At 42.1% G+C, this 25,817-nt stretch overlaps 2 protein-coding genes and 1 long non-coding RNA gene across 6 annotated transcripts; 1 reads left to right on the top strand and 2 right to left on the bottom strand.

Annotated features, from left to right (window-relative positions):
* Positions 1-1,172, bottom strand: LOC147148415 (uncharacterized). The gene is made up of 2 exons (XR_015086532.1): positions 989-1,172; positions 1-636 (listed from the first exon to the last, which is right to left on the bottom strand). It is a non-coding gene; the product is annotated as an uncharacterized LOC147148415 (long non-coding RNA).
* Positions 1,173-3,363: 2,191 nt separating this feature from the next.
* On the top strand, positions 3,364-24,663 carry phrf1 (PHD and ring finger domains 1). Of its 4 annotated transcripts, XM_086027701.1 has the most exons (20): positions 3,364-3,481; positions 4,041-4,111; positions 4,218-4,333; positions 4,436-4,549; positions 5,021-5,217; positions 6,115-6,198; positions 6,773-6,906; positions 8,677-8,765; positions 9,341-9,516; positions 11,636-11,768; positions 11,843-11,958; positions 12,061-12,254; positions 12,341-12,463; positions 12,620-12,774; positions 13,561-15,337; positions 15,431-16,548; positions 16,636-16,700; positions 18,156-18,365; positions 18,462-18,632; positions 19,625-24,663. In XM_086027701.1, the coding sequence occupies exons 3-19, from the start codon at positions 4,255-4,257 to the stop codon at positions 18,597-18,599; spliced, it is 4,902 nt and encodes a 1,633-aa protein (XP_085883827.1). In that variant the 5' UTR covers positions 3,364-3,481; positions 4,041-4,111; positions 4,218-4,254; the 3' UTR covers positions 18,600-18,632; positions 19,625-24,663. The 4 variants fall into 4 exon arrangements, with proteins under 4 accessions (XP_085883827.1, XP_085883828.1, XP_085883826.1 ...); XM_086027702.1 differs by lacking the exon at positions 19,625-24,663 and having other exon boundaries at positions 9,347-9,516; positions 18,462-19,048; XM_086027700.1 differs by lacking the exon at positions 19,625-24,663 and having other exon boundaries at positions 18,462-19,048.
* irf7 (interferon regulatory factor 7) lies at positions 20,216-24,843 on the bottom strand. The gene is made up of 10 exons (XM_086027704.1): positions 24,689-24,843; positions 24,335-24,585; positions 23,320-23,488; positions 23,165-23,247; positions 23,019-23,070; positions 22,852-22,926; positions 21,309-21,496; positions 20,737-20,938; positions 20,538-20,653; positions 20,216-20,444 (listed from the first exon to the last, which is right to left on the bottom strand). Exons 2-10 carry the CDS (start codon positions 24,500-24,502, stop codon positions 20,289-20,291), a joined length of 1,209 nt encoding a protein of 402 aa, XP_085883830.1. The 5' UTR covers positions 24,503-24,585; positions 24,689-24,843; the 3' UTR covers positions 20,216-20,288.
* Positions 24,844-25,817: the final 974 nt, after the last annotated feature.

Here is a 25,817-nt window from a genome sequence, read left to right as displayed (position 1 = left end):
TTCCGATTAGATGTTTTGTTTATTTATTTTTCAAATGTAACGTAAACTCACACACCTAGGAACATGCCAAGTAAAGCTGACTGACTTCCCATTAAAATGATTGTGATGACATGCAGCTATCAATTCAATGAGAATCTTGCAAAAAAAAAGGCGGCGGGGGGATAAATCACCACGCTTATTAAAATGTGTCACTTTACAAACCACACGTCGTTTCACATAAATGCCTTTATGTAATACGGTGAGCTGCTCTAGTTTGCAATCAATTTGCTGCAATCGTATAATAGGTATCCATTATGAAAGTACAAAAATTCATTAGCATCAATGTATTTGAGAGAGTAGGTCACAGAGGTCGGACCTAGAAGCACATGGTGCACCCGCATGCAGGCCATAAATAAAGTACAGTAGGTGGACAAAGGGGGGCAGGGAGGAGTTGCACTTCCAACTCAGCTCTGCCCAATCGGCAATAGAGTAGTGGGACATGGTGAAGGCGTGCTGGTCGAATGATGTCTTGTCTGCTCCATGAGAGGCATTCCCAAAACCAGGTTAGCCGCTGTCACACGCACAGTGGAACTGGCATTGGGCGCAATGTGCGTTAGTCAGTGGCTTACCTACTTTTAGATCTTTTCAATCACTAACCTGGCAGTAAAAACACAAACAATACAATATTATGAATAAAACACATTGAAGGCATAAAGAACCAGGACAGTCTGTTAATGACATTTGGTCAAAACATACGAAATATTATTTAAAAATATATATAATAGTTTCAACGACCCAATGCAAACGGTGAACTATACATAGTAGTTGGGGGTTTATTCCTGATTCAAATTATCAAAATTTGTCGTAATTACATTATAGGAACTGTAGGCAATCCAAACAGATGGGGTGTAGTCTATTCATTAATTTCATCTGAATAAAGAACGTCCATCCATCAATTTTCTTTACTGTTTAACAGAGGTGTAGAAATACTAAAAAATGTTGTACTTACCGGTCCCAAGTTTTTCTTGTAGAATTTCTAAATACAAAAAACGTGGAATGATATGTTGTCATATCTCGCCTATTTTCCGGACACGCTAGTAATTTTTTTGTCCTTTACTGAAATCACAGCGTTTGATAAAACTTGGACGCATTTAGAGATTACAGTATAGTAAATCCTACACTGCCGAAGTTGAGTTTACTTGCACTGGCTCTACCCAGCCCACTCCCGTGCATCGACAACCTGACCTGGTTATGCAAATTAACAAGTCAATAGGCACAGAGTCTAGCCAATGATTTGGCCGTTAAGCAGAATACGCTCCGCCTATGAGACGTTATTGACGAATGAAATCCTCAGAAAGGTGGTCTTTCCCCAACTAGCAGTTTCTTTGACGTTGACGCTCTAGTTGGGGTGCGGTGCGTTCAGTTTCGCACGTCTTACATTAGGGATAAACCATTGCGCTTATAATCATTTTTTAATCATGTTATTATTTACTCCAAATTTCCACCCGGATGGTTGTATTTATATTTAACTGAACGCTGCGAGTATTTGTAAATGCTGTTATTCTTGTAATATGTGTAGTTTGAACCACTTTGAACAAACGACGCCCCTATGCGTACAGTGCAAAATGGTTGAACTCGACTCGCTTGTGTACAGTGTTGCCATGAGCAGAGGGAGTTTGTGCACGTAGCAAGGATGCTGCATGACAATCTGATCTCACGATGACGACCAGGAAGAAAAGCACTTCATTATTTACGACGTGACATTCGGGAACGTTCTGAGACCATCAACAATACCTATTAATTATTCATGTATAAGAGCATCACATGTTTTTATTGCTGTAATGGTATTGTACATGGTATTTAATTACAATTTAACGCATCTTACACACTGCAATAACGAAAAATAAATATGATAAAACAATAGGGGTCTGGTTTGTCAAAAGGAAGCACTGGGATTCCTCCTTCCCAACTTTTCTCCAAGAGCATGTCTGTTACCAGTCACACGTCCGGTTGGAGACCTTTATTTGAACCTGTCAATCCAAACAGTATTTAGCTATGAACCCCTGGTTGGATTATTCCCATCCAGGATACACATAACCCCATGGAATAGTGTACCAAATCAGATTACACCGCATTATGTAACAAATTACAGTGGTTGGTTAAATTGAACACGAGGGGGCGACAGAGAAACGATGGAAATTGATTTTTTTTCTTATATGTACTGTATCTTTATTTAATAAATGCCAAATACAATGGCAAATTGAACACAATTTGCATTTTAACACACACAAACACACACACACACACACGCACACGAACATCCAATGTGCTACACACCGTTTACTCTTTTTTGAGTATATCTCATTTCTCTTTTTGAATCTTGAAGGTCCTGGACCCACCCCAAGAAACAATAATATTGTATCAATAATTTGATTTGAGCACTCTCGATTCAACAGCAGCATAGACCAGGGTCGCCCCCGTCCTTATTTCCCTTCCTGATCACTATTTTAATGACCTTTTTAAATTGTAATTAAATACTATTTTTGCACTAGCCTACAAAATAAACCACTCCGTGAATGTGTTTCTTTTTGGAAAGGATATCCATCCATCCATTATCTGTACCGCTTCTCCTCACAAGGGTCGCGGGGCGTGCTGGAGCCTATCCCAGCTGTCTTTGGGCAGTAGGCGGGGGACACCCTGAACTGGTTGCCAGCCAATCGCAGGGCACACAGAGACAAACATCCGCACTCACAATCACACCTAGGGGCAATTTAGAGTATCCAATCAACTTACCATGCATGTTTTTGGAATGTGGGAGGAAACCGGAGTACCCGGAGAAAACCCACGCAGGCACGGGGAGAACATGCAAACTCCACACAGGGAGGCCAGAGCCGGGATCGAACCCACGACCTCTGAACTGTGAGGCGGATGTGCTAACCAGTCGATCACCGTGGAAAGGATATGCATACATAAATTAATTTTAAACATTAACATCTTGCGGCGATTGATCAATTCATTTTAACAAAAAAAAAAACACAAAAAAACCTCACAAAATACTTTTTTAAAAATATGTGCAACTGTTAAAGTATGACCTTTTGGGGAACCCCCCACCCCCTATCTGCCACCCCAACCCTCCGCCACAACCACCACCAATAGATGCTTCCCATGATTTTCAGTAATCGGGAAATGCCATAATTTTGGAAGAAGAAACAATTGAACATGTCAGAAATGCTCTGGAGGAGCGGACAAGTTACTTTTTTTTCTAAAGAAAAATATTAAAATACTGTAAAATAATTCTGTTTTTAAATGTCACACCTGAACCACACTCCAAACCAGTAGGTAGCAGTAATGCACTTTAACGATATTTACTAGCCGCCATTAAACACCAAACATGCACACGGCAATTTCCGTCGAAACAGCCGACGGTGTCACTCATCACCTCTCCCTTGGAAACGAAATGTCATTTATTCTCAGTGTAGCTTTCACTTTGCCACCGAATATGGTAGGGTTTTTTTTTAGCCTTTACATACTCGATTGTGACTTTGAGTTGGTGCGTGGAATACACGCTTGCGCGGAACGGGAAAGAACACATTTCCACTGAGTATAGTCGGAGCTCAATGCTAAATGTAGCTTATGCTACTCGAACGGTAGCTAACAACACGGCTTCATGCTACTGCACGTTACGTGCTTGTTGTTTTAAACAAGAACATCTTTGTTAAGGGTTATAATCGTGTTAGTACACACACCTGTAATAAAATAGCTCTGTTCATCCTCTATTAATCGTTAATGCAATACACGATATGAGCGTCGTTCCATGCTGAGTTTGCTTCTTTGTTTACATAATGTAGCCCTCGTCTTTTGAGCATGCATGCATTTTTCCAGCATATAATGTTATCATATTTTTATGTTTTCAAGCAAATAACCGTACTCATTTCTGGCTCTAATGGTCACCCTTTAGTTTAGACCTCGTGATGTCATAAAGTATTGGTGTTGTTTTTCATAACAGTGATTAAAATTTTACTGACCTGTATTTGCATCCTTCATGCCCACTTTTATGTTAGTTTGACACAGGCAGCATTATGGAAATAAACTTTTCTTTCTGAGCAAATCAACTTGCCCCGTCTTCCAAACAGTGAGTAATCCGCCTCTTGTTTAATCCAGTTAACTATCACAATTTTGAATACTTATTTAGAATATGAATAATCGGTCTTAATATTATATTTCCTTCAATTTTGCAGACAAAATTTGGAGTGAAGATTCTGTTCATGATCAATCATGGATGATGATGACAGCCCGGATGAGCTGATAAAGCGTGGCGTCCACAAAAAAAGAACTGCACCGTGGGACATTTCAGGTCGTGTGATCTGTGTTTCTCACAAAAGCATAAAATGCATGAATAACTTGTATCCAAAAGAAGTCATTAATATTATTTATATTTACACTTATGTCATTTTAGACTCCGATGATGACAATGATGGGTCTGAAGAAGGAGAATCAGAAAGCAGCGATGAAGAAGGCGACGAGGATGATAATGATGAAGATGGTGATTTGGAGGGAGAAGAGGAAGATGGTAATATTGTCAATGTTGTCATATGTATTTGAACAGTCACTTGGGTAACTCCACTTCTGGTCCTCATCACAATTAAAGTAAGCCCCCAAAAATCAAATATTTCACATTGCACCACCAATGACTATTATGGACAGATTTAATACTTCTGTAGAATTTGAAGAAAGTGACAATTATGTGCTCAGTGCAGTGCGTATTATGGTGGACAAATACTTTTCAAGTCACAATGTGATGATAGTAAACGTATTTACTTTCGAAGTAAGTTCATATTGTCATCAAAGAATTGCATTGAGATTTTAAATTGAAATCAGCACATTTCATAGGAAACTCGGTAAGTTTGCTCGCCATAAATTCTCTTATTGAGTTAAGGGAAAACATGATAGACAGTATTTACTTTATTGTATCGTCTACTTGATGATTATTTTATATTTGCATTAATGATTAAGAACCTGTACTGTGTATTCTCTATGTAAGATGAGGATGAAGAAGAAGACGCTAAAGCTGAGGATGGCGTTTTAGGCGAGCCCTCTGCAACCATTTCAGCCATGAGCTCAGATGAAGATGCAGATAAATGTCCCATCTGCCTGAACACCTTCAGCAACCAGCCTGTGGCGACACCAGAGAACTGTGAGCACTACTTTTGCCTCGACTGCATCCTTGCTTGGTCCAAGGTAAGACGTGTATAATTTCTCAAGCTCAACACGGTTGAAAGTCGGGGTAATGTGGAGACATGTACGCGTACCAAATGACAAGCACTCGCGTCAGTGCTGTGTCCAAATCTGGAATGAACAGACATTGACAGCTATTGTACAGAGGGGCTTTTTGAGTGGACGGCACACCATATTCTGTTCGTTACATTCAGAGTCTGTTGCCTTCTGGGCCTGTTTAATCGAGTTTCCTCGGTATTTCTATTCTACATGGGTGGATGGATGAATGGATGTCTCAGGGCTTTATTAAAGCAACACTGGGCAAGTATTCAACCTTAATCATTTATTTTCACAACTCTTTTGATGACACATTGACTTACAACTAGTTGAATGGGACTTTTGTCATGCTCTGAGGGGCTCTGTATCGTTTTTACTGGCACTAAGCAATTTTGAGGTGAAAATTGAGAAGTTCCATGTTTATCTTGTAAAATATATGTTCAATTCTTTTTCTGTTGGTTGGCGCATGCTTAACACAGACATAAATCCACTGCCGTCTGTTATTGACTGGAATTGATGTCAAAGTGCCCACGGGCTATTGTTACATTTCTGAGTTTGATCACGGAACACAAGATGTGCCGAGGGCGCTTTGACATCAATTCCAGTCGACAGCAGAGGGCGCCAGAATGTCAAAATGACATCCTTAGTTGGATGAAAACAGGTGGCTTAATTTGCATAAATTCTCATTCCGCCAATACATTATTAATCAGAATATTGTGTTTAGACTGGTGGAGGCACATAGAACGTATTAATGAAAACAACATTTTTGACTTGACTTCCAATTTAAATATTACATTTGAAGTCTTCTAAGTAGAAGAGACAATGATGGCATCCAATATCTGATGTTTTTATCCCTCTTTTTAGAATGCCAACTCATGCCCTGTGGACCGTATTACATTCAACAGCATATACCTTAGGAAATCTTATGGCGGCAAAGTGCAGAAAATGGTAAGTGTAATCACTGCTTATTCCATCAATGCAACAGACCCAATCAAAATCCCAAATGAAAAGAATAAAGTCAGATATGTTACAATATATCACAATCCATGAAATGACCTCACTTAAATCATCACGACAAATAACATACCAAGTTTGTGATTTGGTGTGCCTTGTTGTAGGGCTGTGCAATTAATCAAAATTCAATTGGCATAATCGTAAAAAATTATTATTAATATTCATTTATATGCAATGCACTATGTCTCTTTACACAAGGAAATCATACTTGAATTTATACCTTTGCACCTTTTTCAAAAAATGTATAATAATTTCATAAATGTTTTGTTCCGAAAGGAACTTGCTTACATTGATTTGTTTATATTTTCTATGTTTAAACATTTTCTTGTTTTGTACCAAAAAAAAAAAAGATTGTTTGAATAATCGTGATTTCAATTATTACAAAAATAATCATGATTAATATATTTTTTTCATAATCGAGCGGCCTTACCTTGTGTGCATGTCTCTGCTATTTGTATGTGTCTAGATTGATACTATTTAGTATTTGTTGTCCCAATGCTCCATACAGATTACAGTACAAAAACCAGTGAAGGGAGACGAAGAGGTGACAGTGGATTTGGACTTGGAACAGACCAACTGTGAGGTGTGTCAGGGCAGTGATCGAGAGGACCGTCTTCTCCTTTGCGATGGCTGTGACGCCGGGTAAGGCATTCATCCAATGAAGACTCTTGCGCTGTGTGGCATAAGTAAGTTCCAGTTTTGCTGCCAGTTGTCAGTTTACTGCCTCAAATACTGATTGACTTCAAATGGAAATGGCATTTCTTTCATTGATTTGGTAAATTATGGATTGTTACTTTTTACCGTCATTGTTAATTGTAAACCAATTTTAGTTGGACTGGAAATCTCGATTCCAAGAAGATTATAAATTTGTGAATTTCATTTGTTCTGTCCATTTTCAATTGTCAGATTATTGACAGAGGCAGAGGCGTGAGGAACAAGATGCGTGATTCTTAATGCAGCGTTTTAACCGACTAGTGAAATACTAAACGTTTAATAAATCGTAGACGGTTAAACGACTAGTCGCGCACATCCCTAGTGCTAGTCCACATGCAGCCAAGCAAGCAAGAGACGCACGGCGTTGTGACTCAAGTGTACGTCATTTCCGAGTGTTACGTTCAACTCTCAATAAAACACTGGATATTCATGTCATTCACCACATGAATGAAGCACCCGGTTTCCTCCTCGCTCCAAAAGTGTTCTTTTGTGCTGCGTCTCTGAGCTTGTGTATTTGCGATGGGTTTCGCGCCAAACAACGCATTTCCGCATACAAGCACTTCCTGTACTACAACGACCATTATTCCTTGCGGTTGAGCATGCGCAGAGTGTCTCGGTCGTGTCTGTGCGCGCCGGCAGTATTTTTTTTGCCTTTCTCGCCCTTCTCTCCTTCTCCATCCACCTCTCAGCAGTAGTGCTAAGTACAGCATCCGATGCTTATTATTTTAATGTATTTTCAGTTTGTTATATAAAGTATTTTGACGTAAATTTCAGCTTGAACGGTGAAATCCGACATAGGCGGAAATTGGTGTTACATAGCCAGTGTTGGAACGGAACTCGTTCGTAAAATGAGGACTCCCTGTATTTTAATTCCGGTTAGACCGCCCCTAGCGCTGGAAGAAAAATCCACAGAATAACCGTACCTTGATATATGCTGCCTGGTTCAAAACCGGGGAAAAAAGTAGCGGCTTATAGTCCGGAAAATATGGGAGTTCTCAGAGCTAGCTGTGTTCTTTGTCAGTGAATGAGCTGACTAATAGTTCGGGTAGTTACAGTTTGGCTGGGTACTGTAGGTGTGTCTTTCAAACAAGTTATTAAGGTGGGAAGTTGAGTTCTGTATTGTTGTTCCGGCTTCCCGCTATCCTCTTGCAAGTGGCGGTCCATCACTGTTACAGTTGATACTTTTCAGAAGCCGATAAATGTACTTGTTGACTCCAACTGCCCATTCCTTATGTGGACCTAAAATACAGGACAGCAATTTGGTAGAATGCAGTGAAAAGGCTAGTTTTGATCGGCAGCGTTGAAGGGGATATTGTTGTTTGACTCTGCTGCTCCTTCTTCTTCTTCTTCTTTCGTGTAACGTCAGAGGTCCAACTCGGTGTCGTGTAGCCATGCCAGCATCTGGGGTCCTCAGTCAAAGAGGCTGGCTTCCGAGGGTGGTCTGTATATGGGGCAAGTGGTGATAATATGGCCGGCTGTCTGCTGACTCTGGTGCTCTTTTGTGCTAGGTCTTCACTAACTTATAACTCTTACTTCTCGGACATTAGCAAATTCTGTAAATGGCAAGGGAACTCAATGAATACTGAAATGCAAATGACAAATTTTGGGTTGACTGTTATGCCTTCCTTCCTCCAAAACAAATATTCTTGTACACTAGCAAAGCACTTGAGTTATTGGACAACTCTTCTTTGTCGACAGCTACCACATGGAATGTCTCACACCACCTCTGGACACTGTTCCTGTAGAGGAATGGTTCTGTCCTGAATGTGTTGCTAATAACAACTCAGGTAAGTTAGACAGAATTAGTTTTTTGGGGTACAACCTGCTTAAATATGATTTTGTTCATTATATGTTCTTGTATTATTAAGTTAATTCAGTTGGTGTGTATTTATGTTGTCTTAATAAAATGTCTGTGGCATGTGTTCATTAAAATGATCAATTACAGAGCGCTTTGAAATATTATTTAAGCCTCCTGAATTGTAAAAGGCTGTGACGAGAGTGCAAAAGAGAACCCCTGTAACTATTCAAAGCATTTTCACTCATAGAGGCAGCGATTTATTCTCTACACTTCATACATGTGTCAATTAGCTTTCGTAAGCATGCAATCGACTCTTTGCACAACAGAAATACTCTACCTCGTGACGTAGCAAAATTCAGAACGGCTTTTTGACAGGCATATTTTCAGAAATAGGCAGATAATATAAGATTAGGTTGTTTCATTTCATACTTGATTGACCAGAACTCCAGAGACGAGAGCCAACTATTTGTATAGAATGAAATATAATAGAATCACAATAAACTTTTTTCACAATATAAGTGTCAAGGCTTACATGCTTTCACTCAAAAGCAGTCTTTTTTGAAGGAACAGCAGAAGAACAGAATCAAACCCAAAGGCTCCCAACTACTGCCCAGCCGACCACTAGTCGTTCCCATTCCCGAGCCGCAGGTCCAACACGAGCCATCGCCCGTACTCAGCACAGTGAGCGGGTTCGGGCCAATGTGAATCGACATCGTATCACACAGGCACGCACATCGCAGGTTTGGCATGATGGTGTGATGCTTCTTCCTTGTTTTTGTTTTGTTTTTGTTTGTTTTTTGTTTTTTGGCTTTTTTGCTTACCTTAGACCAGGGGTCGGCAACCCGTGGCTCCGGGGCCGCGTGCGTCTCTTTCATCCTTAGGTTGCGGCTCTGCGTGGCTTGGGAATATTAATTCTAAGTGTCCGATTGAAGTGCTGGTTATTTGTCTCAAAAACATACATCATGTCTTCTTAGGAAGTCAAAATTTTTGGCCACTTTCATAAGTGGCCCTATATTGGATGCCTATCGGATTTTTTTTTCAATGCGACCGCAGTCTGAACCTCCAGGTCGCATACATTTGACATTGATGTCAGGAGCCCAAAATGTGGGAGGGATCAGTGCTGACAACGGGGAGATGGACTCTGCAGTTGTTTTGAGTAACAGTATTGACTTTATATTTGACTTTAATTTAATCCCACTTGAAACATGAAGCATAGAGTTGACATTTATGGTGATAGTAGTAATTCAGCCACGGCTCGATCGGCTCATTTTTTCCGTGCGGTTACAACGTGACGTCATCTTTAGGGACGTCTCCATGAAATGAGATCGAAGAAGTCTCGCCTCATCATTTCCCCCAAATACTGTATTTCTCCATTTACTCACCACATTTACTTGCGTAAACACAATATCGCGAGTGACGTCGATCGTCTCCTCCTCTGCGTATGCGGGTCACTTTAGGGGCGCAATTATGTTCACACAAGAAAAGAGACTGGGGTCGCATTTATAATGTACAGGAAGTCCTCAATTTACAAACGACTTCCGTTCTTACACTGGCGATTTAATCTGAATTTCCGCGTATGTCGGATTTCACCGCTAAAGTCGAAATTTACATCAAAATGCTTGGTATAAAAAAACAAAAATACATTAAAATAAAAACCTAAGATGCTGTACTTAGCATTACTGCTGAGAAGCGGATGGAAAAAGACCAGAGGAGGGTGACAAGGGCAAACATACTGCCGGCGCGCACAGATGCGATTGAGACACTTTGCGCAAGGAATCCTCGCCTTTGTAGTACAGGAAGTGCTTGTATTCTGAAGTGTGTTGTTTGGGGCGCAACCGCGGCAAATACACAAGCAGAGGTAAAAAAGCTCAGAGACGCAGCACGAAAATCACACTTTTGGAGCGATGAGGAAACCGTCCGCTTCATTCCTGTGGTTAGTGACCTGAATATTGGGGATGGACCTTGTATCGGCCTCCTTGACTACCAATAATCGGTATCGGTATCGGCCTGGAAAAAAGCATATCGGTCTATCTCTAATGAATATCAAGTGTTTTATTAACAGTTGGAAGTAACACGCGGAAATGACGTCCACTTGAGTCACGACGCTGTGCGTCGCCGTCACAGTGGATTATTCAAATGCTGGAGCAACTCTGTCCGCTTATTCATGTAAACGGGACATTCAGATTGTTTCAGAAATCGGAATTTTGACTGCGTGTAAACGTAATCACTATGGTGCTGGGGACAAAAGAGAAGAGGAAGCGGCACGAGCATCGTAAAGTCGAAACGTCGTAGGTCGCGTACGTCGTAATTTTGAGGACTTCCTGTAATATGAACGCTTACACAAAAAAATGGATTCCGCAGGATCAGTCCTGCGTAAAGATGAAAATTACTTCCCATCCCAGCCCTTAATTGCAAACGCAAGTGCGCAAAGGTTCAGGAGCAGAAGTCCCTTTAACCAGGTAAAATAAATATTCAGGCAGTTATTTTGCAAATATTTATTTTCATTGTTCAGTGAAATAGTGTTCCAACACACTATTTTACAAGTGTAGTAATATATATAAACATCTTCATTTTGCATGTCAAAAAGTGTTTGCGGCTCTGTGTTTGCTTTACCGTGGAAACCGGGGCGAAATGGCTCTTTGAGTGCAAAAGGTTGCCGACCCCTGCCTTAGACCATTATGTGCATAGATGGCTATGTATCAATGTGTTTTGTTAGTTGCTACAGTATTTAGTGTAAAGGAAATGTACGCACCTTAAGGTAGTATTGACGACAAGATATGCATGTGTTGGGCCCTTGTACCAGAATTGGCTGGTAAAATAAACCTGGGCATTTATTCATATAGTGCTCTTTCTTCCCAGCTCGCTCCAACAGACCAGATCCAGTCTAATTGGCTGGATGAAACCATCAATGCAGTGGTTGCTGGGCTGAACACAGCCATATATGTAAGGGACCTCATACCTTGTGCACCAACCGGACGCAGGCGCAAGACTGGTAAGTAGGTTGACCAAAATACATCAGTGGGAACAATTGTAGCAGAAAGAAAAGTAGCACATTTTATTGAACAGGAACACGCCGAAAGGCCACAAAAAAGAAGGCGCTCTCTGTCAAGGGGAAAAAAGGTCGGTCAACAAAAGCGAGGAGGAAACGTAAAGGGAGGAAGACTAAATCCAAAAGGACACCGGTGAGTCTCTGATCAGCAATTGTGAAGCTTCCACGAAATATATATAATCCTCGGTGCAATGTAAAATTACTATCTCTTGTCTATATTTATGCTTTGTCACAGGTGGGGAAAAAGGTAGCGACTCCTCGGAGCCGCATTGCCAATAGTCTTGGACTGTCAAAGGACAAGAACAACTGTTCACTTCCTACAGTGTGTCGACCCTCAGAGCACACGCTAAGCAGTATGCGCGCCGACATAGGCGCTGCATCCCTTTCAATCTATGGGGATCCTTTTGACCTGGATCCTTTTGTAGATCGGTATGATCACTGGATTATTGCACTGTGATAAATTACCCCGAGAATGGTTGAGCAATTTGTTAGCTGTGGAACTGTTTCTTTGCCAGTGAGGAGGATGAGCAGGAAGGAACCGTTTCGTCGTTGTTGGAGGCAAAGAGACGAGGGATCTCTCATTCTGCTTTTCGCTCTCACCAGCCTGTTGCTCGACCTGTCAGTACGGGCATGTCAAGGTAAAATCCCACCCTGATGTGTAGCGTTTTGACTTCCCAGTGATATTGCAAATATAGAGAATCTTAAATAAAAAGGAGAAGATGCTGAAAGGGTTTTTTCCCCCCCAAAATATTCATTTTAAAATGAAGAAACCCAATACCTCTGTGTGATACCAGGCGGGGTCTGGATGTTCCCCAAACTGGAGGTGTTGCGGAGGCAGCGCCAGTGCCCGACCTGCTGGGGAGCATTCTTTCAGGGCAAAGCATGCTCTTGATGGACAGCTCTGATGTCGTCATTAGTCGTGATGGTTATCTTAAAGCTTCTCAATCAGGTACGTTTAGAGATTCGAATCATAGAGCCAAAATCATAGCTTTTACCTTTTATTGAATTCACCCTATCGGGGGGAAAAAGTTCTTGCTTTTAGCTAATGACTCATGATCAGAATTACAGATGTTGGCTTCTTCTCAAAAGAGGTGAATATTTAACTGCCACTTAGTTCTTCCAGATAAAAATCTGTGCCTCATCAATCATTCAAAAGTCTTTTGATACACAAACACAAGATTCCTTCCATTGTCTGAGAAGTGGGAAATTCCAATAATAATTTTAACGTGCTACAATATAACAGGATAGGCTATACACACACGTACACAACAACAAATCCTTTAGAAGTGGCCTCCGCAATCACAACTGACAAGGGATGTAATGATTAATTGAAAATCGATTCAAAATCCATTCACCCTGATTAATCGTTTTGATTAATCAAAAATCGAGTTGATTAAATTCATCTAGAATACGATGTCTTGAAACGTTTTTTCATTTCAGATGCATATCACATTCTGAATGTGTAGATGAAATGATGCTTTTGCGCCAAACATCATTGCGTATTGCATATGTGGATGGCTGCAGAACCACACTAGTGCACAGAGACAAGCATGTAGCAATTTTTAAACAATCGAATCGAAAATCGGGAACTGAAAATCGAAACTTGAATCGAAACGGGGCTTGAGTGAATCGTTACATCCCTACTATTGACTGCTTTCCTTCACCTAAATGAGCATTAATATGAATACCTTCCACAATCAGTATGATGTGCCTTAACATTGTGCTTTAATTTCAGCAAATTTGTCTACATTGAGGCCAGGTTTAAGAGAGCGCAGTAGCTCAGAGGATTCCAGTGGTTTTGCCCAGCCAGCAGTTTCAGCCAGCCAAGGAGACTGTTCTTCGTCCACTTACAATAGACATGTACCAAGACCCTCCCACAGCAACCTTAACAGACCTCTCTCCCAGTGTTCCTCTCCAGTACCTTCAGATGTCAGCCATGTCCAGCCTCCTCACCATCCAGATTTATCATCTCGAGGTCATTTGGGTTTCCAGCCACCTCTTAAAAACCGACCCTCACCATCGTTTGGTGTCCAGAGAACCAATGGAGCTTCCATGTGCGACGCACCCTCCTCATGTAGGGGCTCGGACCCGAGCTCTTATAGCAAAACAACACTTCCAAAACAATGTCAACCTAGCAAGGCACCTACAAAGCCCATGTGGGTGGACGTGAACATCCTCCCAAGGATACCCAAAATAAAACGAGATGCCACAAATGATGGCAATAGTGGCACTAATAAAAGCAATGGTAATTCTTCCTCCAGTATTAATAATTCTGGCATTCCTGAGACAGCCTTGGTCAGCTTTGCTGGGGACAAAAACGGGCAGCAACATGTTGCCCAACAGAGCAACCCTGACCGCCAGCCTCAAAACCAAGAAGCCGGGTCCTCTCAAGCCTTTGCCAACTCATTCTCCATTTCCTCCTCCGCCGTCTCTCCTTCCGCGTCATTCTGCAATTCTACAGTGTCTTCCTCATCGTCTTCATCCATAAGTTTCCGCATTAACATCAGCAGGAACTCGTTGCATTCACGACGAATCATCTTCCCATCATCCTCTGCTAGTGGAAGCAGCACACAGGCTGAAAGGAGAGAGAAGATGGATGAGACGAGGAAGAGACAAGAGCACAGGGATAAACAGAAGCTGTTGACATCACGCACAGCTGCCAGTAACCAAAAAGACACGAACGTCTATGACCCCTTTAATCCAACCATGTCAGATGCAAGCAGTTCGGACAGTGAAGACGAGAGCTCGGCCAGCAGCTTTCACCGATTTAATTCGGTTCCCGGTTCAGCGTTCACTCGGGATGTCACGCAAAGTAAGCAGAAGCAGCTTCAAGTGAAAACGCAAACGCATGAGAGTGAAGTCGCACAAGAAGAACAGAGGAGTGCTCATTTACGGACCTCATCACGGGTGGGCAGCTGCTCAAGAGTTGTCAAAGTCGAAAATGAATCCATACTGGTAAAAACCGAGAACCATGCAGCACTCAGTGGCATCGAGGTGAAGAGGCAGACGGGACTCGCTGAGTCAGGAAAGGACAACATGTTTGGACACAGTGTGAAAAGTTGTTCCGGTTCAGAAACACCAGTCGCGTTTTCGCCTCTTCAACACAACCTGGACTACTTAAAGATAGAAGAGGAAAGTGGACAGTGTGCCATTAGTTCCCAAAATGTCCCCCACGACAAAAAGATTGATTCTTCGGGCTCAGGTTTGTCTTTTATGAAAGTAAGACTACAGGAAGACATCAAATCTGATCCAAGAGATTTGAGCCACGGAAAGAAAACGTCCACCACAGCGGTTCCGTTTAAGCAACAACACTCTACTTCAAGCGTCTCAGCATCCGACAGAGGCAAGACTAAGGACCATCTTGTCTCGAAGCAGGGAGACCGGCAAAGGAAAATGGACAAAGACAGAGAAAGACGGTCAAGGTCACGAGAGAGAAGGACACGCTCATTGTCAGAAAGTTCTCAGTCCAGTTCTCCCAAGAGCACTGGTAAAAAGAGGCAACAGAGATCAAGGTAAAGTGACACAGCAATTTTTTTTTTTCTATTTTCAAAGCACTAGATATTCTTGTCTTGTTAATTGTTCCTCTGTGATTTTTTAATCTGAAGCTCTAGCTCCAGTTCGAGCAGCAGAGAGCGTTCAAGGAGAAAGAAATATGACGAAAGCAGCGAGGAAAGATTTAAAGGCAGCAAAAGTGGCCGTGAGAGAAGAATGGCGAACAAGGACAGGACACGCCGCCGGTCTCGGTCCAGATCGCGCTCCAGAGGTAGAGCCAAGGACCATAGACGTGGACGCTCCCGCTCAAAATCCCCATCAAAGTCACCATACAGGTCCAGATCCAAAGAAAGAAGGAAAAAGCGCACGCACTCGCGTTATGAAGACGTGAAGACTGGACCTAAGGACAAAAAGAGACCCCGGTCCAGATCCAGCTCAAGAGAGAGAAGGAAAGTGGATGGTTCATGTAAAAATGTAACAAAAACGTCAGCGTCCTGTGTTCCATCCTCACAATCTCACAAGGATTCTGAAAAGGACAGCAGAGTCTCACCAATTTCTGTAAAAGAGGAAAAAATTCCCCAAGTCCAAAAACTTGTGTCCAACTTTGTTGCAAAAGTTAAAAAGGAAGATGACAGTGCAGACACTATGGCCATCTCCATCGGAATTAAAAAAGAAATAACAATTGGTAAAAAGGTCAAGAAAGATGAGCAACAATATATAGACATGTTTGAACATTCTCCCACCCCCCCGCAAACTAAGGAAGAAGCTACACCTTCAACCATTCAAGAAATAAAAAAAGAGCCCATCAAGATGGAAGTGTGTAAAACAATAAGGACAGAAGAAACTCGTGAAATCACCCCAATTAACGCCGAGTCGGTGTCCTCAGAATTGCCGGTCACCTCGCCTCGCACCTCAGGCGGTCACCAGGAGTCGCCGAAAGACTTTCAGCCCAACGGCAAGGCGCCGGCGGAGCAGGCGAGCGCGACTCGGTTGAACGTCCCAGTGAAGCAGGCCCCAGAATCTGACGAGGACATTTCTGTGGAGATGTTGCTTGACAGCTTGGACTTTGTGAAGCAAGAGCACACCGAGGGCCTCGGTGCCCATGTCAAGCAGGAAGGCAAGACTCAGGCGGAACAGCCGCCGACTGCCTCCAAAGTTAAGATTCAAGGGAAGAGAGTGACGTGGAATATACAAGAACCTGTTGGAGCGCAACCAGACAAGTGTGCGAGCAGTAAGTGTTGATTTCTCATTTCCACATTCGGCAGTCCAGTAATTGCATCGGCATCCGTTTGATTTCATTCACGACGCTTTCTTTCAGAACTGGCTTTGTGTAAAAGAAAGCAGGAGGACGCTCACAGACCCCCACCCATTACCACCAGCCAGGTAAGACCTCCTACGTTGAGGTCCATGTAGGTCCGCAAGTATTTGGACAGGACAGATTTGGTTTTTAAAGCGGAAGTCAACCCAAACATTTTTTTTTTTCAAGAATATGTTCCCAGCAGGCCCACTAGTTGAAACAGGGCAGGACATCGCAACTCCCCACAACGACCAATCACGGCGGACCAGTTGCCTGAATCTGAGACGTGATTGGTCGTTGTGAGCAGTTGTGAAGTCATTTTCAAGTCGACAGAAGTGACAAAATGGCCGCCCCCAGAGATGGCTGAAAACGAGTGCATTTTGCTGCTTAATTTATATTCCACAAATGCAAAATGAATCAGAATGCCGTGCTCCAACTAGTGGGCCGGCTGGGAACATATTCTTGAAAAAAATATCTTTGGGTTGACTTCCGCTTTAAATTTGCCTCGTTACACTACCCCAGTGGATTCAAAACATGGCTGGGACAGATCAATAACATTTCAATTCATTTAAATGGGAGCGGTGATGTGATATATATACAGTCAGATCCATAAATATTTGGACATTGACACAATTTGTAGCATTGCAGCTGATTACAACACCACAATGGATTTGAAATGAAATCAAGGACAGGATAAAGGCTGGAACCCGTGGACATCACCAGATGACATCACAGATTGTTTAGATTTTTCAGCCTAATGATGACTTGCTTCGCTGGTAGCGGCAGGTCTTTGGACTTCACATTGAGAGATGGTCTCCTCCCCAGATATCAAATCTGCACCTTGTAAGTGAAATAACGAGGGAATGACACGTACCCGGCCACGGAACAGCCGAGTAGCCAATTGTCAAGTTACTTTTGCACCCTTAAAAAGGTGGAGTCGCATATGCTCTAAAGTATGTTTTAAATCCCAAATGCATTGTGGTGTTGCACAGAGCTGGACTGCTGCAATTTGTGTCAATATCCAAATCTTGAGTTATGAATTCAACTCATAAGTCAAGTTACCACTGTATTTAAATTTAGGTCTTAATCCAAATATTCTGAGCTCCCGAAAATGCAAATTAAAAATGGCTTTTGTATTTCTAAATGGTAATTGATATCAAGACCCGAGGCACTTCTTGTTTGCTTTGTATTTTAGTAATTGAAGTTCTGCACCCATTTATGATAATAATTGAATCACCAGTGGGTGGCAGTGTTTGTCCCAGCAGGGGTTGTTGGCGGCAGCCTTTTGCCGTCACACCATTGAAACCGAAACCTGAAAGTGGTGTCAATTCAGACTAAATAAAACTGAAACCCACATCAGGAAATTGAGTATACAATATTACTCATGGAATAATAAGAATAATCACATTTTATATTTAGATGCCATGTTCAGTCAATAACCTTGAATAGTACTGCCTTTTAAAAAAAAAAAAAAAAAAAAAAAACGTTTGTCAAAATAAAACATCCGTCTCATGGGACTTTTCTACCCCTTGATATGACAGGACACAAGTGGACCTGGTTCAGTCAGTGATTCATCCAAGAGAGACGACAGCACTTTGCCAACCGGCAGCGGGTGTCAGGCGTATTTGAAGAAGCTTCACATGCAGGAACGAGCCATCGAAGAGGTGAAACTTGCCATCAAACCTTTCTACCAGAAGAGAGACATCAACAAGGAGGAATATAAAGCCATTCTACGCAAAGCGGTGCAGAAGGTGGGTTTTTCCAGGATAGTTGAATGAAACGACACGCTCGCTTGTTTTCAGCCTCCACCGAAGACTTGGAATTGAAGTCGTTATGTGTTCAACCAGGTGTGCCACAGCAAGAGTGGAGAAATTAACCCGGTGAAGGTGGGCAATCTGGTAAAGGCTTATGTGAACAAATACAAACATGCTCGTAAACACCAGAAACCTGAGCCGAAGCCCATGAAGACTTCTGACGGCCACTGATTGAAGTCCCATCAACGCTCATTCAAATTTACTGTAAGATTTCATTTCTTCATCACGGTGGACCAGCATCGACTTTGGTCTTTTGCTGTGATGCAAGTCAAAAACGTGTGTTTTTGTGCACAACCCAAGTTGTACTTTTAAGAGACTTTTCTCAAAGTACTCCCCTTCTCGGCACGCGTAACTTTTTGTTCACATGATATTCATCGGTGGCCAAAGCTCCTCTTTCGGTTCACGGGCAGTTTTTATGCCGTTATTTAAAATGTTTATCATTAGGAAAAGTCACTGTTGTTAAATCTGCGGAGAAAATGTCAATAGTCTTATTAGGAAGTTCAATATTAACTTGTAAATAATTTGGATTTAATTATGTCCACTTAGCTGTTTCTTTTGGTAAACGCTGCCTGTTGCTAACGTCTCAGTTTAATAAATGGATTAAGATTTTGTTACTTGAATACATATGTATGGTACTCTATTTTCTTCTCTGTCAATTTTTAAGTAACAGCATCCAAAACAACACTCACTGGTAAATGTAGCCGAGAAACTCCTCCTGAAGAACACAATTACGAATATGTAGACCAAGAGAAAGGAGAGAACAACATTGTGTCTAGTCTAAGCCAGCTACCTAACTATCAAATACAGCTCTCCCGTTTTTTAGGCCGTATGAACTTTATTTAATGGAACAAAGTAGAGCTGCATTTTTTTTTTCTCTCGTTTTTGTCTCTTTATAAGATCATTTTAGGAGCGTACTGAAGGAGGATTGTGTGTCATACGCTTCCTTTTTTCTGCTTTGACTTTGAAAATATTTTTCCTGTGAATGTTTTTTCTTTCGTTTTCACTATTTGACTTTAACTCCTCTAGGAAGCTAAGTAAAAATATACAGTAGGAAATTAAATAAATCTGTGGCAGAACCGCTTTGAGTTGGCATGTCATGCAAGCTCAGCACCGTATAGGCAGTAGCTACAGTCAGTGGATCGGAAAAGTATTTGACCCCCTTGATCTTTTTGACCTTTTGCCATTGACCATTTCAGGCTTCAAACATGAAGATATAAAATTGGATATTTTTGTGAAGAATCGACACCAAGTGGGACACAATCGTGAAGTGGAACGAAATCCATACCGTATTTTAGTGTTTTTTTTTTGTTAGATTTTTTTAAGACTCACCCCACAAGTTCCCTGAGGATTTCTGAATGATCCAATGTTGACCTAAATGATTGATGATGTTAAATAGAGTCCTCCAGGGTTTAATCAATCTCAGTATAAATGCACCTGCCCTGTCTCAGAGATCTGTTTCAAGTGCATATAGACCAAGGAAGACATCAGGCAGGACTGAGATAAATTTGTGGAGAACTTCAAAGCGGGAATAATATTTAAACATCTCGCGGAGCACTGTTCAAGCAGTCATATTGGAATGGAAAGCGTGAGACTGCTGCAAACCATCCAAGACCCGGCCGTCCCTCAAAACTTTCAGCCCAAACGAGGAGAGCACTGATCAGAGATGCAGCTGAGAAGCCCATGATCACTCACGATGAACTGCAGGGATCCACAGCTGAGGCGGGGGAAATATTAGTCACACACTTTACAAATGCGGTCGTTATGGAAGAGTGGCAAGAAGAAAACCATTTCTCAAAGGAAACCATAAGAATTTATTGGCAAATAGAAAAAAAATAGGGGGTGTGGATCCCCACTGGACTGTTAGCTAATCTCTGTTGTCGGTGGACTCATGTGAGAAGCTATGAAATCATAGAAGCTGTTGTGTGACAACTGGAGGCTGATATTGGCGCTGTTCAGAGAAGACGCTCCCTCACTCTGGGCCTTCTCGTGTAAGGTTTGGAATATCAGCGGGACCACCTGCATTAGCACAGGGAAGGACATTTTAGATCCCTTGCATTGTCTGTCCGAAAGAGGATTGACTGCACCTGATGTATGCAAGTGGAGCCCCACCTGGACAACAATCAGCTTCTTCTCCAGCGGTTTTCCATCCGGGAAAATCTCTCCAAAACACATTGTGATGGTATAGTTAGGAGAGCTTCCCTTGTTCTCCTTAAACTGTTTTAGTTCTGAAACACATGTAAATGAAAAAGGTAACATTTCACTGCGTACCATACTTTGATGTTAATTGATTTTAGGTCAACATACTCACCGTGATCAAACTTTTTAATGTTAAAGAGCTCCATAATAGTGTTTTTGGGTAATTTTCTCGGGGGCGCTCGAGCCATGCTGGGCATGTCAGTGCTGGCAAACACACGGCAAGTGTCCTGCCTGATGCCATAAATGCCAGACTCACGGACCTCAAGGAGTAGACCTCTCTGGATACTGTTCAGGATGCGATTGGTGTACGCAATCTGGTCGAGGGACAGTTGTGGTTAGGAAATAATGAGCGAATTATGCTCATATGAGTCATTTTTTTCAAATGCTTTGCAGAAGCATTGAACATTAAATGGTTGATGGAAACAGCACAAAATGATTTTTTTTCTTTCTGGATATCCAATACATAAACTGTTTTTGGAATAATACCGTTGTTTCTCCTTTCCGAGGTGAAATCAGATTATCAGGTATGAGTCTACAATTCAATCATGTTGATTGAGTGGATGGATTCCACACCAGCTGCAAGTGAACTGGCTCATCCAGTATTTCTCTGCGGTAACACTTATAAAATCAGTTCTGTTGCCGTCGGCCATTTAAGGCTATGTTTTGTTGAGTGTTGCGAGGCACCTGTTTGTGGTCTAGCAGGCCTTCAGTGGTGGGGAAGCAGAGGGGAAAGGAGTTTTTCTCACAGGCCTCTTGGAGGTAGTGGAGCTGGAGGCGGGCCGTGTTCACTATAGTCTTTAGCATTTGTCTCTTTTTGTAGTGGATGGAGACCTCCAAGTCAATACTCCAATACTGAGGCAGGTATGGATGTACTGGGAAAAGAAAAATAAACAAGTTTTAGTCATGACCGAAAGAAGAAGGTCATGCTACAAGGATACAAGTAGCTAGCGTGGCGTCCTCGCCTCCTTTGGAGATAAAGTGAGAAGCTTAGTCATCTGAAAGGGCGATGAGTAGAGACTCCTCCACATTGGAAGGAGCCAGACAAAGTGGCTCGGGCATCTGGATAGAATGCTTCATGGGCGCCTCCTCGGTGAGGTGTTTGGGCACGTCCCACTGGGAGGAGGCCCTGGGGATGTCCCAGAGAGGCTGTCTCTCAGCTGCCCTGAGGAGGCCTTGGGATCCTCCCGGAGGGGCTGGGCAAAGTCTGGACTTAAAATGCTGTTCCTATGATCTGGCCCCATGTAAGCCGAAGGTGAATGGATGGACATCAAGTCAATCATCAATCACACACATTTAGATGAAGAAAATGAGATTGTCAGGAGAGATTAGCAATTGCATTTTAGTACTGTCCGTCAATGTAGTATTTCCCACAGAGCTAATTATTCAACTCAAACATTCATTCATTATCCATACCGCTTATCCTCACAAGGGTCGCGGACGTGCTGGAGCCTATCCCAGCTGTCTTTGGGCAGTAGGCGGGGGACACCCTGAATTGGTTGCCAGCCAATCGCAGGGCACACAGAGACAAACATCCGCACTCACAATCACACCTAGGGGCAATTTAGACAGTCCAATCAACTTACCATGCATGTTTTTGGAATGTGGGAGGAAACCGGAGTACCCGGAGGAAACCCACGCAGGCACGGGGAGAACATGCAAACTCCACACAGGGTGGCCGGAGCCGGGATCGAACCCACGACCTCTGAACTGTGAGGCGGACATGCTAACCAGTCGACCACCGTGCCGCCCAACTCAAACATGTCTTTTTAAAAATCTGATTAATATTGTGGAATATGAGTTACAAATTCCACACGTTTTTACCCATCTCCGAGGGCGGCCATTTTGTCACTTCTGTCCACTGACAATGACATCACACACACTCTGATCACGACCAGTGATAGTTCAGCTTCAGAAAACAGGTGAGCCTTGATTGGCTGTTATCTGATCCCTGAGGGTCTGTGATGTCATTTTCAGTCGACAAGTGACAAAATGCGCCCCCCCTCCCGAGATGGCTAAAAACGGGTGGCTTTCGCTGCTTAACTGATATTTCATTTTAATCATAATGCCTTGTTTCAATTAGTGGGCCTGCATAAAACATTTTCTTGAAAAAAATATGTTTGGGTTGACTTCCCCTTTCAGGTACTTTTTCCGAAATGTCTTGTTTTAGAATCCATTGTGAGGCAACAGTGTCTACTGTTTACCCGCACAGAGGGAAGGAAATGCTCACCTTGTAAAAGTTGACTGCCATTCTCAGCTATTACAGAATAGTTTTCCTGGACAGTTGGATGTTGAAAGTGTTCTGCTACGCACCATTAGAGCGAGAGGAAATGAAATTGTAATGAAGAACGTTGTAAGAAGGAGAAATGTTATCTTTAATTAAGCAAATGGGGGTACCTGCATGATGACTGTCAAGCTCTAAAACTGTAGGATTACTTGCAAATTGTTGCTGTTTGGAGGGAAAAAAAAAAACAGAATTGAAGTGTTACAGAACTCTGGAGCACCCATTAGCGCAGACATCGGTGGTGAAAATGGAAATTCACCTCTGGGGGAGCCCCATAGAGGTCGACAAACATGTCAGACTCCTCCCATGGGTTATGTGTCTTTTGTATACTTTCTTCTGTGCCTTCAAATGAATGAAAAACAACAACATTAAATTTGTTTTAACGAGATATGGATGAAGTCAGAACTGTCTTACTCTTAGTGTTGATAATCTCATAGATTTTATGAGGGTCTGTAGTCTTGGAGTTATCTTCAATCAGTTTGAAGCGCAGTGGGTGGTTGTTCATGTTACAGCGAAAGTTTGTTTTCCATCTGGCCTTATCATTGGGGTAGGCACTGATTTTACCACTGACAACTGCCCATGCCTGCGAAATAAAAGTCACATCTTATTCGGTGAAATACAGTGTATCTGTTTGACCTGAGCCGTCATTCAGTTCTACTGTACTGTACGTCTTTTAGTTTCTTAGCTCTGCATATTTGTGCAAATATACTGTATAGATGAGTGATTCTCAACTGGTGGGTCAGGACAGCTAGTAAAATATGACATGTATTTGTATTCTGAGTTTTTCAGAAACGTACAGAAGAGTACCAAGTTCACGCAAAGAACATAAACTATTGGATAAGCGTCAGGAAATGTTACTCACTTACGCTCTAATCACTTGCTAGTCTGTAAAGAAACATGTGCAGCTTAGCCTTTGGCTAGCAGACATGCTTTTGGCGGCATATCAAGCTCATTTGAAACATCGTTAAAAAATGGAACATCCTGTACATGGATGAATGGATGGATATCTTTTAAAAAAATGTGTTATTCTTCTTAACTTCTATAAAAGCGGTTTGTGACATTGCAATAGAAAGATGTTGGTCCCAGGGTGACAGAGAACCACTTGTGTATGTAATCTTGCAGCACACGTGTCCAGTCCAATGTCCCCAATGTGTAGTTGGTTAGAATATTCTACATTGTGCTAGAAATTCCCGGGTTTCTATTAAATTGGTGCAAATAAATAAATAAATATTGGACACAATTTTTGCCACATTCTAAAGCCATTTCAAACTCAAACATTCAACAAATTGACTTGAAATTACATTTAACTCCAAATTTAGGCTTTACTGTACATTTAGTGAAAAATACCAAAAATGATCATAATTATTTGAAACCTCATTCATTGAACTGTAGAATATGGCAAGCAAGTGTGCCAGGAAGCCAGACCTACATGAAATATTTTAATGTCGACATCATTGCAGTCCCTTTTGGAGTTGTGCTTCCAGGGAATTCGGATCCTGTTTGCAGCGACGAAGCGCAGACCCTCATACTGGCCCGCCTGCACTTGCTCTATGAGCCAGCTGGCAAACGCCGGCTTGTGAGTGCTGAGAGGAAACATGTTGGATTACTCATCACTCTGTTCTGCTGCACTCGGGAAGAAGTATTCGGTCAGTTGGGAGACTTGAGCAGTTAAGTAACAAGCTGGAAAAAAAGAGCGACACTGCAAGCTTGAAAGCGGAAGCTTCCACACTATCACACACTGTCCACCCAAAAGCAAAAGAGTTAAAGATGGAGAAAATCTTACCATTGCATTTCTTGGCAGTTGTTACTTCCTTGAACAGAGGTTTATCTGATTCGTTCCCGCACTGTGTGAGATTTTATATGCACACTCACACGGGGGGAGGGCACCATTTCCTGTGGTATTCCCTGCTTGAGAAAGTGTGTTTCATTCATAACCAAGTAGGAAATGTTGATCTCACATTGCCCTATAATCAAGTGGGAGGCTGCTTCAGGTGCATAAATTAAGTGAACCGGTGTTTTTTTTTCTTCTTCTGATTTTCTTATTCCACAAGTAGTTTCGGTATTGAAAGAAAACGAAAGTTGTCAAGGACGTATGATGTCATCTCTTGTCTTGCATCCTTGTTTTATCAGCGGTTTCAACCAACTGAAGCCTTGAGACCAAACATACCCTATTCCAAATATTTACTTAATCTCCTGATGGATTATTATATTCACACGGGGCCTAGTTCCGAGTTTATTGCACAATGTACTATTTGGCCTTCCTTTTGACACAATGAGCTCGAAAACCTATTGAATCTGCCTTGCTTGCTTCATGTTACAGCATGACAGGTTAAGTATCACAATAGGATGGGTGGAGAAAAACAAGATGATTCACTGATCTACGATAATGTGGTGCAAACCAAAGCTATTAATAAAATTGAGATCTGTGGCTGAAACTAAACTGTAATTGAGACCCATTTTGCGGCATGAGCTCTCATCCACCTGCTCTGACTCTTGAGGTTTTGCTCACCCAAAATACTGAATAAGAAAGTACTCATGGATTTCGAGTTAAATACGTCATCTCTAAATGAGGTGCCATAATCCACACCAAGGGACTTTTGGCATCAGGATCCTCGCAGGTGTGCCATTGTGTGAGTGACTAATAACTGGTGATGGGGCATACCAGCTTCATGACGTACTTCATCTTCCAAACCACCCAATAGAGATTCCCTTTTTTTTATAGCACCACGATATTTCCACACCTCTGAGTGGACCGCAAAACTGGAAGATCAAGTTGGATTTCATCTTTTATTGGTGGCTTGTCCATAGTTCTACCCACACTTACCCAACTGTGCAATGGCTTTTGGCTACAGTATTTGCTGAGGTTTTCCCCCTGTTCTTTAGAAACATTCATAGTTGAGATGTCAGTAATG

This window comes from Filicampus tigris, chromosome 4 (genome assembly GCF_054856515.1).
Source record: "Filicampus tigris isolate MCC_2025a chromosome 4, RoL_Ftig_1.0, whole genome shotgun sequence".
Lineage (NCBI taxonomy): Eukaryota > Metazoa > Chordata > Actinopteri > Syngnathiformes > Syngnathidae > Filicampus > Filicampus tigris.
The sequence above is the reverse complement of the archived record's forward strand: the minus strand, read 5'-3'. Positions and strand labels throughout refer to the sequence as shown.

What these genes read in the sequence shown, in the direction of transcription:
- phrf1 (XM_086027701.1), top strand. Translation starts at nt 4,255, where the DNA reads ATGGATGATGATGACAGCCCGGATGAGCTGATAAAGCGTGGCGTCCAC. An exon ending in CTAAATCCAAAAGGACACCG is followed by an intron (nt 11,959 to 12,060) that starts GTGAGTCTCTGA and finishes GCTTTGTCACAG; the next exon opens with GTGGGGAAAAAGGTAGCGAC. An exon ending in CACCCATTACCACCAGCCAG is followed by an intron (nt 16,701 to 18,155) that starts GTAAGACCTCCT and finishes TTGATATGACAG; the next exon opens with GACACAAGTGGACCTGGTTC.
- irf7 (XM_086027704.1), bottom strand. Translation starts at nt 24,502, where the DNA reads ATGTTTCCTCTCAGCACTCACAAGCCGGCGTTTGCCAGCTGGCTCATA. An exon ending in TCTATGGGGCTCCCCCAGAG is followed by an intron (nt 23,071 to 23,164) that starts GTGAATTTCCAT and finishes CCCTCCAAACAG; the next exon opens with CAACAATTTGCAAGTAATCC. An exon ending in GCTTGACAGTCATCATGCAG is followed by an intron (nt 22,927 to 23,018) that starts GTACCCCCATTT and finishes AATGGTGCGTAG; the next exon opens with CAGAACACTTTCAACATCCA.